At 36.8% G+C, this 15,279-nt stretch overlaps 1 protein-coding gene across 1 annotated transcript; it reads right to left on the bottom strand.

The window, feature by feature from the left end:
* Positions 1-1,106: 1,106 nt before the first annotated feature.
* Positions 1,107-4,290, bottom strand: LOC107494047 (uncharacterized). Its single transcript, XM_016115078.1, has 6 exons — positions 4,006-4,290; positions 3,624-3,825; positions 2,240-3,345; positions 1,790-2,057; positions 1,542-1,694; positions 1,107-1,219 (listed from the first exon to the last, which is right to left on the bottom strand). The coding sequence occupies exons 1-6, from the start codon at positions 4,288-4,290 to the stop codon at positions 1,107-1,109; spliced, it is 2,127 nt and encodes a 708-aa protein (XP_015970564.1).
* Positions 4,291-15,279: the final 10,989 nt, after the last annotated feature.

Below are 15,279 nucleotides of genomic sequence, written 5' to 3'. Positions count from 1 at the left end.
TAAATATTATATATAGGAACATTACCAAATAACTAATTATTTATTTTTATAATTTTCTTATAAAAATAATATTTTGTCTAACACTAAGTGATAATAATTTTTTGCCTAACAAGATGCCCCCCAAGATTTCTCACTTGAAGATATGCAATGATTGAAAGTGAGAAAACTTAGTTGTTTATTGACATTTTTCTTATTTTTGATATTGAAAGTCAATTGACATTTTAGACACATCCGCTTGACAGATTAAATGCCTACTAGTAATAAACTTAACAGAATTTCTAAGTCTATAAAATTTTTACATTAATAATTTAACTATCGACGGGGTCTATTCTTTTGTATGAAATTTTTAAGTGTGTTAAATGATATCTGTTCTAATTTCGACACATTAAATGTGTATCAATTGACCATTGCTTTGACCTTTAGTATTTTAATTAAGAGTTTTTTGACACACACTTTCATTGTTTTAATTGACACAAATTTTCTAACTTCAGAAGTAACAGAATCTTAACTTCGTAAAATCGTTTCTTTCATATGTTAAACTCTAGGTGTAAATTAAATTTGATAAAATTTCTAATCTTAAAAAAAATCTCCACATTAACATTCCAATAGTTTTAACTCCAAGCGTTAATAGACTCACCAGAATTTCTAAGTCAATTAGGCTCTTGTATTTATGAAGTACATACCCAAATGTCAATGAAAGATTATTTTTGTCCAAGATTTCAAACTTGATTCTTTGGACACATATTTGTCTCATAATCTTAATGCTTTACACTGTCGGTGGAACTTGCAATTCAAAGAAATCACAAGGACATGTTAGCTTTTACAAACCGAATTGCAAATATTAATTAGCTCTTTACTTTTTCCTTTGACACTTCAACTAGATATTTTTGTGTCCTTAAACATGTGGAATGTTTATCTCATGTATGCCTAGCCTATATACTTTTAAATATTTTCCATTTATTGAAGGAATTCTTCTTCCTGATCCGATTTCAATAATCTTATAGGCATTTCCAGAGTAAACCTTGTCAACTACATAAGGTCCTTCCCAAGTTGGAGACCACTTACCATAAGTTTTTGACTTTTTTTTCTATAGGCAAGATTGTTTTCTACACTAAATCTCCAACTGCAAATGTCTTTGCTTTAACACGACAGTTGTATGATTTTGACATAATCTCTTTTTGTTGAATCACCCGCTCTAAAGCTCTTAACCTTTCGTCATCTAGTTCATTAAGCTCATCATTAAAAAGAATTCCAATAATCTACTACTGGTACCTCATCTTGTCTAGCCACCCTTATACTTTGCAGATTAATATCAATTGGCAACACTGCATCATGACCGTAAACTAACTTATACGGGGCGGTTCTAGTAGATCCTCTTGGAGAATTTTGGTAAGCCCAAAGAACTTGACTGAGAGTTTGGTGCCAATTTCTTGGCTGCCTTCCAATGTGTTTTTTAATTAATGCAATCAGAATTTTATTCGCTGCCTCCACTTGTCCATTGGCTTGGGCATAATATGGTGTAGAAGAAAGCATTTTTATACCCCTAGATTTGGCATATTCCATGACCTTTTTCCCAATAAACATGGTTCCTTGATCAGTGGTAATAGACTGAGGAATTCCAAACCTATGCATAATATGCTCCTCAATAAAATCTATTATTTCATTGTAAGTCACCTCCCTTAGAGGGATAGCCTCTACCCATTTAGAGAATAATCAACACCAACCAAAATGAACTTATGACCTTTAGAAGACGGTGGGTGAATCTGTCTGATAAGATCTAGAGCCCAACCTCTAAATGGCCATGGCTTAATTATAACATGCAGTTCTAACGCTGGAATATGTTGAAGACTTCCATGTTTTTGGCATTCTTCACAGGACCTGGCATAGTTTATACAATCTCTTTGAATAGTTGGCCAATACAATCTTTTCCTATTTATCACCCATTTCATTTTTTTCCCTGATTGATGGGCACCACAAATTCCCTCATGCACTTCAGCAAGAGCCAAGTACGCTTCTTTTTCTCCCAAACATGTCAAGAGGTTTCCATCAACAGATTTCTTAAACAAGACATTACTTATTAGAACATAATTTTGAGCCCTATATTTAAGTTTCCTATCGACACTAAGACTTGAATTTTTTAAATATTCTACAATTGGTACTCTCCAATCTTCTGGATCTAGTTTTTCTAATGACAACACTTCTCTTTCTCTAAAGGCATAAATATGTCCTTTATCTTTACCAATTTTTCTAGTGTTGCGGGCTTGATCTTATATCTTGAAGCAATTTGAGCTAATTCATTTGCTTCTTGATTTAACTCCCTTGGAACATGCCTTACAATGACACTATCAAATTTACTCAACAACTCTGTAGCCACATTGAAATACTTTCTTAAATTTTCACTAACACACCTATGTTCAAGTGATACTTGACAGACTACAAGCTGTGAATCTCCAAAAATTTTCACATTTTTAACTCCTCTTTCTAATAATAATTCTAGTCCCATTATTAATGCTTCATACTCTGCCACATTGTTGGAACATGAATAATTCAATTCAAAGAGGAATTTACTTGGCTCACCACTTGGAGAAATAATTAAAATTCCTATACCAACACCACCCTTATGGCATGAACCGTCAAAATATAATTTCCAAGGCACGAAACCAACGAAACTCAGTAAATTCTCATCAATGTCAATACAAGGGTGATCAACCAGGAAATCGGCTAGAACCTGACCCTTAATCGCTCTTGCAGGAATAAAATGTAAAGAAAATTCCGTTAAGGCCAGCATCCATTTTCCTAGTCTACCATGCAATATTGGAAAAGACAACATATATTTAAGAACATCAAACTTAGAAATTACATAAACATTCCTAGGAATTAGATAGTACTTAAGTTTTAAACAGGAAAAATATAAAGTTAAACAAAGTTTCTCAATTGGAGAATAACGGCTTTCAACATCATTTAGCACACGACTTAGATAATAAATCACTCTCTCGTTGCCATTCTCATCTTCTTGAGCCAGCATTCCACCAATTGTTACTTCAGAAGCTGACACGTAAAGTTTTAGAGGTGCTCCGTGCCTTGGAGGTGTCATAATATGAGGATTAGTCAAATACTGCTTGATGTTGTCAAAAGCTTCTTCATGCTCTGTTTTCCATTGGAACTCTTCCTCTTTTTTCAACTTGATCAGAGGCGCAAAAACCTTGGTTTTTCCTGATAGATTGGAAATGAACCTTCTAAGGTAATTGACCTTCCCTAAAAATGCTTGCAGTTGCTTTTTGTTAGTTGGAGGAGGAGCCTCTAAGATAGCCTTTGCCTTATTTTTGTCAATTTCAATCCCTTTTTCTGCACCAAGAAACCAAGAAAATGTCCTGCACTCACACCAAAGGCACATTTTAATGGATTCATTTTTAATTTATGCTTTCTCATTCTTTCAAATGCTTTCTTTAAATTTTCTAGATGCTCTTTTTTAACATTTGATTTGACAACCACATCATCAACATAAATTTCCATAAAATTTCCAATAAAGTCATGAAAAATTTTATTCATCGCCCTTTGATAAGTTGCACCAGCATTTTTTAACCCAAATGGCATCACAACCCATTCAAAAGTTCCTAAAGCACCTGGACACCTAAATGCTGTTTTTGACACATCTTCCTCAGCTATGTATATTTGATTATAACCTGAATATCCATCCATAAAACTTAACATTTCATGAACAGCAGTAGAATCTATCAAGATATCAGCTATAGGCATTGGATATTCATCTTTTGGTGTTGCAGAATTCAAATCTCTAAAATCAATGCAAACCCTTAATTTTCCATTCTTTTTCATGACAGGGATAATATTAGAAATCTAGTTGACATACCTTGCTGTTCTTATAAACTTAGCCTTAAGAAGTCTTTCAATTTCTTCTTTAATCTTCTGCACGACTTCAGGAGCAAATCTCCTTGGTGGCTGCTTGACAGGTTTAACATTGGCTTTCAATGGCAATTAATGTTCTACCAATTCACGACTCAAGCCTGGCATCTCTGCATAATCCCATGCAAAACAATCGCAATATTCCTTCAAAATCTCCACCATTTCTTTTTTGAAATCATCAGGCAGCATCTTGCTCACATATGTTGGTCTAGGATAATCACTGTTACCAATATCTACTTCCTCCAAAGGATCCTGCACTTCAACCTTTTTTACAGTGTCAGTATTATTATTTTTTTCAAAACCTAAAGGACCATCGTCATATATACAATCATAAGGTACACTGTCAATGCACCCTTCTCTGTCTGCCATAGGCTGACAGCCGAGCCAGTTGGCTCGTCAAGCTTATCTAAGTTTCTTCTGAGGCCGTATCCGTCCCGGCCTTAGGGACCAAAATAAAACCATTCATATCTATTTTGCACATCTCAATATTTTCAGGATTAAATGCATTGGTGTCAACTATCAGCAGCTTGACTCTAGGATTATATATCCTGAACTTCACATGCATCTCATCGTAGTAACAGGTACTATTGTCAGTAAGAACTTCTTCCACTCCTCCATCTTCATTCCAGAAAATCAATTTTTGATGTAAAGTGGATGGAATAGCACCCATTCCATGAATCCAATCACGTCCCAAAAGCAAGTTAAAACCAGCCTTTGAAGGAAACACAACAAATAGAATTGGCCTATTGACAGAACCAACCTCAATTGACAGCAGAACCACACCTCTAACAGAAGAAGTCTTTCCGTTAAAATCTGTCACCCCAATGCTACTTTTAATCAGATCTTTTTCATTCTTTCCAAGCTTTTCCATCATTTTTTCAGGCATGAGATTAACAGCAGCTCCCCCGTCAACCAAAATCTTATTGACTATCCTTCTGTCAACACGAGCCTTGATATGCAGTGGACGCAAGTGCTCCTTATCATTTTCAGTAGGCTTCTCAAATAATCCTCCACCATACATATTGTCGTCTAGCAATAAGCATTCGCTTCCAGGAAAGACATCATAACAATCATCTTCTAATGACTCTACTTCCTGGACTTGACTATACTCCTCAGGCAGTATTGACACCACAGCTATAGGTTATTTAACACCAAATATTGCTTCTAAGCTATCATCACAACCAGTGTCAAAATTATCAGTAATTAAATCTTCATGCCATGGTTGGAAAAGGAGGAAAATCTACTCCGTGTCCCTTGTATGGATCAAAAGAAACATACTCAGGTATTCTCCTTCTGCTTAAAAGTTGTAAAAGGAGAATATTTTGAAATATTTTGACAATTTGGCCAAGGAGAATAATTAGGAACCTGCTGCATGTTAGGATTATAACAAGAATAAATTGGCTTTGAGGGAATAGGCACATTTTTTGGAATATATATACTAGCTCCGTCTTGTGCATGATTCATGTTCCATAACTGAGACTCATAGTACCTGGGCTTGAAAGGTCTAGACTTCACCCATTTATTTTTTCCTCTTGCAAAAGCAGTAGGTTGATTCTGCATATTTCTCACATTCTGGACCCATTTATTGTTTGAGATTTTGGTGGGAGGAACTCTTGTCTTTGGAGAAAATCCATCAGGTCTTCCATCAATCATGACCACAGTCTTCATCTTCTGGTTGACGGGTTGTACTCCAGTATTGTTGACACACTTGTTCAAAGGAGTTTGACCGCCCAACTTTTGTTTTCCCTCGGCTATCTTCCGCTTTAGCTCGTTAGTTTCATTTTCTTTTTTAGCAATCTTCTTTTTCAACTCAGCCTTTTCTTTCTCTTCAACTTTGTACTTTTCAAACTCTTTTGCAGCTTCCTTGTCAAAAACAGCATTGCACTTTGGGCACATGGCGATGGTGCTGTCAGATTCTGTAATTCTCAACAAAAAATCTAACAGATCCTCACCAGGACGAGGATAAACTGGCTTCTTATCCTGCTCAAAGACTCTCAGGTCTTTATTTTCATCTTTAGCACTAACCATTGTGGCATCAACTTCTACCATGTTGACTGACAAATTGAATGGCTCGACATAATTTGAGTCAGCAGCAAATGGTTCAGTGTCCACCTTCATAGTAGTTTTATCCTCAAACTTCAATCTTCCCTCCTCAATTGCCTTTTGTATCAAGTCCCTGAAACGGACGTAATTGTTAGTGGTATGCAAAAATACCTGATGAAACTTACAAAATTTCTTATTCTTTATTTCATCAGTTGTAGGCATCTTTTTTTCTTCAAGTAAAATAAGCTGCTTATCTTTTAATAAAACCTTAAATATTTGATCTACCTTAGAAATATCAAAAGAATAAGTCTTATTTTCAACTTTAGAATAAGAAGAAACTTTTTCTTTTCCTTTAACAGGCTTCAAAGATTTGCATACATAAGGAGGGCCTCCACGTAATTTGACAATATAAATCTCTTTCTCATCTGAATCACTACTATCAAAAAAATAATCAACATATGCAACCTTTTTTGAACCCTTTTTAAAATTTTCTTTTTCTTTCTTAATTTGTTCTATCTGTCTTACTCTCTCAGCTAATTGGGAAAGATCTAAAGTATGTTGATTAACAAGTTTCTTCCTAACTCCAAATTCTAGCCCATTAGTAGCCATTTTGACAACTTCAGATTTTGGAATTGGAGTAAAATATTTATTCCTCATGTTTCTAAACTGTTCCAAATAAGTGGCAATGGATTCTCCTTCTGCACGCTTGACAGAGAATAAATCTGTAAGACTAACTTTCAATTCACCTCAGAAAAATTGATCATAAAAATTTCTTTCTAACTGCGCCCAAGAATGAATAGAATTTGGTCTCAAATTAGAGAACCATGTAAATGTATTTTTTGTTAAAGAAGAAGGAAAGTATCTCATCTTGAGATATTCATTAGAAGTTGCTTCCCCAATTTCAACAGTATATCGAGCAATATGCTCTACTGTAGACTTATTTTCTTCTCCAGAAAATTTTGTAAGAGATTTTGGAATTTTTCAACCCCTTGGAAGCTCTGCTTGTTGGACACATTCAGGAAAAGCAGACACAAAATATGGCCTATTTAAGCAACCAACATTAAATCTCAAACGGTTTAAAATTTGTTCAACATTTCCTGCTAGATTATAATGCCCCCTAAGTTGTTTTTCCTAAGTCTTTCCAATATATCATCAGCATTTTGACCATGTCTAGGCATACGGACATCATAATTAGGAATTGCTCCACCATTTTGATTGACATTATCAAATCTTAAACCCTGATTATCATTTTCTTCTAAATTTACCACTGTAGCGATCCTATTGACTTGCGTATTTAATTGTTCAATTCTAGTGTTTGTGTTTTCTAAAAGAGGATTTAAAACTGCCATCATTTGATGAGTTAACATGTTTACTAGATCATGGTGGCTTTCATCCATTTGTTGCCTAATATTTGCTAAAGATCCCACAGTTTGACTAGGTTAGTTAACAAGCATTGCTCTTGACATGTCAGGAAATATAGGTCTGGAATTTTCTACCCTAGTGACAGTGGACATAGTAGAATTAGATGCACTGTTATTTCCTGTATTAATAGCATGTGAAAAATTTTGTTGTGATACGTATGAACCTGACACCCTAGAAACAGGTACATTTGACATGCCATATGGATTTTGATAAAGAAGATTTTGAAAAGTTGAGTAGAGAAGCACAGGCAATCCTTGTGTCACCATGGGGGGATATACCCCGGTGGCAAGCCATATGGCGGCCACTCCACAGTATTTATATGAGTTGCATTTAACCCTGTATGGGCATGGCCAACGCCATCATGCCTCATTGACATCAAGGTAGGCTCTGCATTTGAAATCACAGGAGAATTCCTGGATTCATTTCCTCTAATCTCATCACTAGAAGTAGAAGAAGATGCTGTAGAAGTATTTGACATGTCAACTGACGCTGATTTTCTTGGCTCTGGACGCACGAACTTGCCATTGCGTAACCACATGCAAACTCAAAAACTCATGATTTTCTTTTTGACAATTACAATCTATTGACAAAGTCCCACCGGACGTGCCAATTTGTTTTACTCAAATTTTTGTTCTATTGTTAACAACAAATAAATCAACAATTTTTGAGTTTTGTTTCACAATCTTAATTCAAGGAGCGGAAACGACTCCTTTTGTGGGTGTCTCAAAGTCTCAATTGTAGTTTCGAAAGTAAAATTAAAGATAAAAAGAAAAACATACAAGGTGCCGGAGGCAAAGTAAAACGCAGAAATTAAGACAAACAGGAAATTAAAAAGAAGATGAAAGAAGAAACATGAACGTAAAAGAGAAAAAGACGTAAAAGTAAAGGAATTTTATTAATAAAAACTAGGAAAAAGGAAAGTACAAGTGTTTGAGTTCAGAAGAATTACTTAGGATTCCCAATTTTACTCTGTGATGCCAAGGGGCTGAGAGGGTTTTGGGTTTCTAAGTGTTTTCCAAGAAGAACTGAACTGATTACAACGTGTTCCTAAAGCTCTATTTATAGACTAGCCTAATCTCAATGGGCAGTTACTCTTTGTACACCACTTGCAGAAAATTTGAATTTCTTGTAACTGTTCCCGCACTTCTTGCTTGATGTTAATTTCAAAATTTAAATAAATAACCAACTATCAAATGATCTAATTTAATTTAAAATAGATATAAATATTATATATAGGAACATTACCAAATAACTAATTATTTATTTTTATAATTTTTTTATAAAAATAATATTTTGTCTAACACTAAGTGATAATAATTTTTTGCCTAATAATTCCTAAACAGGCCATGAGTTCACGTGTCAGTTGGTTGCCCACACCCGACAACATCCCTAAGATAAGTGTTATGTATCGTCATCCCTATCTCAGAAAATATCTCCTCCATGAGCGTTACGTATCGTCGTCCTCATGGAGGATCATTCATCTGGTCTCCAGTGAGCGTTACGTATCGTCGTCCTCATAGAGCCATACTCACAGTCTCGTGTGAGCATTACGTATTATCGTTCCCACCAAGCTGTACTCTTAGTTTCAAGTCTAGTGGCCATTACGTATCGCTATCTCTATCGATTAAAATTCGTTTCCTCCATGAGTGTTACGTATCATCATAAGTATTTGTTTTCAATATAAAATATCAATGTATTGCTTTTGAATTATTTTCTGTTAATTAAAATAATTACCAGATTAAAATACTAAATATTTTCTCTTTCTTTTCCTTCTAACTTTTATGCTTTAAAGTTGCAAGACTAATTTTGTGAGGAATGAAAAATAATTTTACTGCTTATTAATTCTCAAGTAATTACTTTTTGTAATTTCGCACATACTATAAATAGTTTTTATGCCATTATTATTTAGTTAGGACTATTATAATTGCGCGAGTAAATTCCCATAGTGGTCTCCGAGATTGATGTCGTGCACCAAAATTATCTCTGAGATTCTAATTGCACCAATTACATCCCTGAGATTGGAAAAATTGCACCATAGTAGTCCCTGACCCGTTTTCCGTTAACGACGTGTTGACATGGCTTGATGACGTGGACCTCTGGTGACACGTGTCACCTCATGGTTTGGCCACGTATAATGGTATGATGATGTGTCGGCCAACGACATGTGGCATGCTGACATGGATGGGTATACCACGTGTCACAATGCTATTTTGCCACGTGTCAGATTATGCCACGTGTCGCAATGTTATTTGTCCACATGTCATCCACTATGTCATCGTTACATGTGCACCAGTCCCTTATTTTGCATCAAATAACTCATTTTAGTCCCTGAAATTAAATGCTGTGCACCAAATTAGTCCCTTCATCAGTTTTTTCTCATTTTTTATAAATTTAAAATTCTCATTATATATTTGAATACACTAATTTTAATTTTATCTTTTCGCAAGTTATTTAAATACAAGTATTTTTATAAAATATTTTTAAATTATTAGTTTTAATTATACAATTTTTTTCTACAATATTTTATTAAAAGAATTATATGACATATTGATATTGATTTAATAAAGAGTGTAAGTTAAGAGTATAATAATATTTTTTAATACAATTTTTTTAATATTTAACACTTTAATAAATATTTTAGAAATACTTGATAAGGCACTTATTAACTAATATAAATTCATTGTTCTTATCCATTTTAAGAATGTCCGATTTCCCATATAATTAACTTCTCACTAAATTAATAAGATAGATTTATATTGTCGATTATAATAATTCATTTTATCTATAACTTAGGTGACTTTTTCATATATTACACTATTAATCAATATAAGTACTTATTGTAACCATAACTTGAACAATATTAAAATAGATACAAATAAACACAAGAGGCAATGATAAAGTTTTGGTTTTAGTTAACATGTACTCTAATGATACAAGTTAACATTATTAATTAAAAATTTATTATAAAATATGTATAATAAAAAAATATAATTAAAATTAGTGTATAAAAAATATTGAGAATTTTAAATTTATAAAAAAAATGAGAAAAAACTGATGAAGGGACTAATTTAGTGCACGACATTCAATTTCAGGGACTAAAATGAGTTATTTGATGCAAAGTAAGGGACCAATTTGGTGCACATGTAACGATGACATAGTGGATGACACGTGGACAAATAGCATTACGACACGTGGCATAATCTGACACGTGGCAAAAATAGTATTGTGACACATGTCATACCCATCCACGCCAACATGCCACATATCATTGACCGACACGTCATCATATTGTTACACGTGGCCAAACCATAAGGTGACACGTGTCACGAGAGGTCCACATCATCAAGCCACGTCAGTGCGTCGTTAACGAAAAACGGGTCAGGGATTATTATGGTGCAATTTTTCCAATCTCAGAGACGTAATTGGTGCAATTGAAATGTCAGAAACGATTTTAGTGTACGGCGTCAATCTCGGAGACTACTATGAGGATTTACTCTAATTGCGCAATGAATTCTCATCTATATTAGTATTTAAACTTATTCTCCTTCTTATTGCTGAATTTTAGTGTACTATACAAAAGATGTTTTGTTATTATTAGTATTGAACTTGATCGTTGCCAATTATGTAGATAGGTAATATATTTGAAAGATTCTTCTTATCATCCTATAAGCTTCTGGTTATTATTTGGCATATTTAGTTTTTTTCTATTTTTGTAATTGAGTTTACTTTTAATTTAGACCCTTTTTATTTTTGCTTCATTTTTCTTTTTGTATCCTGTTATACAAATTTATATTCATAATATTAAAAAAAAATTCTTGAATTTTTAGCTTTCGAAATCTGTTGTTAAAGTTTTTTTGGAAAGTAAAATGGGTGAGTAGACCGTGGATGAGAATATCATTTCAAAATATTGTAATCGGTTATATTTTTTTTAGTTTTATCACGTTGTAAGCATTTTAAATGGAAGAATTTTAATGTTTTAAGTTCTCTTTACAATTATATTTTGATTTGATCTAATTTCATAAATTTATTATATTAATAGTTAATTAAGACGTCTAGATGTGTGTTGGCGTGTCATTTAATGTGCCACATTAACAAATTTTGACACCATCAACAAACAAAGTGACAGAATGACTAATTTGACTAATTTAAAATTTTTTAAAAGATAAATTTGATTAAAAAATTTTTCAAATACCACTTTAAAGAACGAATGATCTTTTAGAGATTAATTTAATTATTTATTCTTTTTTATTAAAATACTAATATTTCTATATAATTAATAAATTAATTTTTTTATTATTTCTATATAATTATTAGAGATCAGCTTTTAGTTGTATTTGTTTTTTCATTCTTTTTGGAATCTTAGTGTTGCCTATTGCATTTATGACCTTTATATATCGATTATTAACAATAATATTATGTAATCATTTCTACTTGAATCTACATTAATAATGAATATGTAAGGATGAATTTCAATTTTTTATTCATAATAAAAAATTTATATATGTTAATTTAATTCGATTAAAAGTGGATATTATGCTATCTATTACGGTCTAGTCCAGGCCATTCGCGGGTCAACCCGATTCATTGATGACCCAACCCAAACGGTCGGGCATGTACAGCTCACTCAGCGACCCGGATACGTGTCCTTGACAGCTCTCCACTACAGCTGTGGGAGGAAGCTTCGAGGAAGGTGGGTCTACCCTTGATGGGCCCACCTCTGACACGGTATAAATGGGGAATGACCTGTCCCTCTCCCAAAGTACGTACATACACCATTCTACCCCTTTCTCGCCTACACACTCTACTGACTTGGGCGTCGGAGTGTCTTTGCAGGTGACACCCCCCTTCACATCGAGAGCTCGGGACGTCGGTCCACCAACTTTTCCTTTGCCCCCTGACCTCAGGTTACACCCCACCGAATCAACCGAGAACCACTCCCAAACCGTCCAGTACCCGAGATACCAAACATTGGCGCCATCTGTGGGGATGCCTTAATGGAGATCGTGCCAAGTCCAAGGGACTACGGCCGCGCGGCAGACCTTGAGGGGGCAGCCTCCATTGCCTCCCCCCGCGAGCGGTTAAGATCCCCTCTACGACGAATCGAGCCACAATCAAGAGCCCGTGAAAGATGCCCTTCGGGGGAACGGGTAGCGATAGTGCTAGGATAATGCAAGAACTGCGCCATAGGGTGCAGAACCTCGAACGCCAATTAGTAGGTCAGGAGCATCACCAAGAGACTTCCGACCCTGACTACTCCCAGTCCCCCGAAAGTCGAGGGAGAAGCTCCCATCGAAGTAGTTGCTCCCGACATACTCCTGTCTCAGAGATCGAAATCGAAAAGTAGCCGGAAGGACTGGGGACACCCTAGAAGACGAAACGACATAATCATTTACGCCCGAGGTAAGCTGGCATGCATCATGAGGCGAGACCGCGAAAACAGAGAAGAGAGGCCAAGGGGAACACGACAACCCGTCATCATGGGTGCCACCCCATTCCATCATTTCATCCTCGAGGTCTGGTTGCCAAAGCACTTTGACAAACTAATGGACATGAGGTACGACGGGACCCAAGACCCGCAGGAGCACTTCACAGCCTTTGAGGCCAGAATGAACCAGGAGGGAGTGGGAGACGAAGTAAGGTGCCGCGCCTTCCCGGTTACCTTAGCAGGCCCTGCGATACAGTAGTTCAATAGCCTCCCGCAGGGATCCGTGGCCGGCTTCTCGGATATCAGCCGTGCCTTCTTAGCATAGTTCACCACCAAAATTGTGAAGGCCAAACACCTGATCAATCTACTTGGCGTCACTCAGAAAAAGTGCAAAACGACCAGGAAGTACTTAGATCGTTTCAATGATGAATGTTTAGAAATCGAAGGGTTAACAGATTCGGTCACTAGTCTCTGCCTGACGAATGGACTCCTTAACGAGGACTTCAGAAAGCACCTCACCACAAGACCGGTCTGGATGATGCATGAAATCTAAACGGTAGCTCGCGAATACATTAATGATGAGGAAGTCAGCCAAGTTGTTACTGCCAACAAACGGTAGCCCTCCTACCCTCAACCCAGGCAGCACGACAATGGAGAAAGAGAGAAGGAACACGCTAGAAATGGTGGCCCAAGCAAGGCACCCAGGCCGTTTCCTCGTGTGGGAAAATTCACCAATTACACTCCCCTCACCCTTCCCATCATAGAGGTTTACCAACAGATAGTTGAGAAGGGAATCTTGTCAAAGCCCCGTCCGCTGAAAGACCGAACTGGTGGGAACAAGAGCCTCTACTGTGATTACCACAAGGGCTACAGACACAAAACGCAGGACTATTTCGACCTGAAAGACGCACTAGAACAAGCAATCAGGGACGGGAAACTAGCTGAATTCTCTCATCTCATCAAGGAACCGAGGAGAGAGGTCGCGACCACGATGGGGAAGACAAGACCCGAACGGTGAAGCGGCGACAAGAGCCAAGGGACGAGGACCACGGTCTTACCGTGGTGAATGTAGTAACCGCGAGAAACACGGCCCCAAGATCGAGACCCGCACACAGAAAAGATGCCAAAGTCCTGGCGATCTCCTCCTCCCCTTCACAAAGTTCCAAAAGGGCCCCATCCATTTCTTTCGGCCAGGAAGACCGATGGTTCGACGAGATCTTGGAAAACCCCCCATAGTCATCATGGCCAGGGTGGGAACCGGCCTCGTCAAACGGATCCTTATAGACACAGGGGCAGACTCGAATATTATGTTTCGCAACGTCTTCGACGCATTAGGACTGCGGGACACCGACCTGACGACTCACCAGCATAGTGTCGTAGGGCTAGGCGATCACTTCATCAAGCCAGACGAGATAATCTCCCTGCCGGTCTCCATTGGAGGAGAATAGGGAGGGAGATCAATTATGGCCGAGTTCGTAGTTCTACGAGACTCGACGGCCTATATCATATTAGGGAGAAAGACCATCAACGATGTCGGAGCAATAATCAACACAAAGATGCTAGTGATGAAGTTTGTCACAGACAACGGATCTGTGGGGTCCATAAAAGGAGAGTTGGAAACAGCGGTCGTTTGCGACAATACCAGCCTCTCCTTGAGGAAAAAGTCCAAAGAAGCATCGGGGGTGTTCCTCGCCGACCTGGATGCCCGAGTAGATGACAACCCTAGACCAGAACTAGAGGGAGACCTAGAGAAGTTTAGGGTCGGGGATACGGAGGAAAAGTTCACGTTCGTGAATAGAAATCTCCCGCACGAATTGAAAGAACCTTTGGTAGAAATGATCAGGGCCAATGGCGACTTATTCGCCTGGACGCCAGCCGATATGCCGTCAAGCCTGGAGCCCGACCAGTGGCTCAGAGGAGAAGGAAGATGTCACAAGAAAGAGCAGAGGAGGTGGTGATGATTGGATTTTTGACGGTTTAGAATTACACAAATGAATTCTCGTTGCAATTATAGTTGCTAAACCAATCACTAATCCTTTCATACAAAAAAGTTGTTTGTCACTAAAACAAACCCCTAAAATTTATAAACCGAAGTATTCAAACCTCTGGTCGTTCTCCCTAGGAATTACAATAAAGTGTCTTGTTATTGGTTGTGAATTATTTTGGGGTTTTTGGATAAGAAGCATGAAAAGTAAATGGCAATGAAAATAAACTAACAACTATAAAAGGCTCTTGGCAAGATATGAGAATTAGAAGTCCTATCCTAGTTATCCTTCTCAATTGTGATGAGAATTGTTCATTGCTCCCTCTTAGTTAACCTCTAACCATGGAGGAAAGTCAAGTGGATGAATCAATTTGATTCCTCAAGTCCTAATCAACTCCTAAAGGAAAGATTAGCTTTAGAGGCATTCAAATCAATTAGCAACTTCTAATTATCAATCAACAAAGGAATTAGATAACTCAAGAGT

Source organism: Arachis duranensis, chromosome 6 (assembly GCF_000817695.3).
Source record: "Arachis duranensis cultivar V14167 chromosome 6, aradu.V14167.gnm2.J7QH, whole genome shotgun sequence".
NCBI lineage: Eukaryota > Viridiplantae > Streptophyta > Magnoliopsida > Fabales > Fabaceae > Arachis > Arachis duranensis.
Note: the sequence above shows the minus strand (reverse complement) of the source record. Positions and strands in the feature narration are given on the sequence as shown.

Excerpts from the sequence above, each read along its gene's own strand:
- LOC107494047 (XM_016115078.1), bottom strand. The coding sequence starts at position 4,290 with ATGGCAGACAGAGAAGGGTGCATTGACAGTGTACCTTATGATTGTATA. Across the intron at positions 3,346-3,623 it reads AACAGCATTTAGGTGTCCAG|AAAAAGGGATTGAAATTGAC; the intron begins GTGCTTTAGGAA and ends TTCTTGGTGCAG. Across the intron at positions 1,695-1,789 it reads TAAGCCATGGCCATTTAGAG|AGGCTATCCCTCTAAGGGAG; the intron begins GTTGGGCTCTAG and ends CTAAATGGGTAG.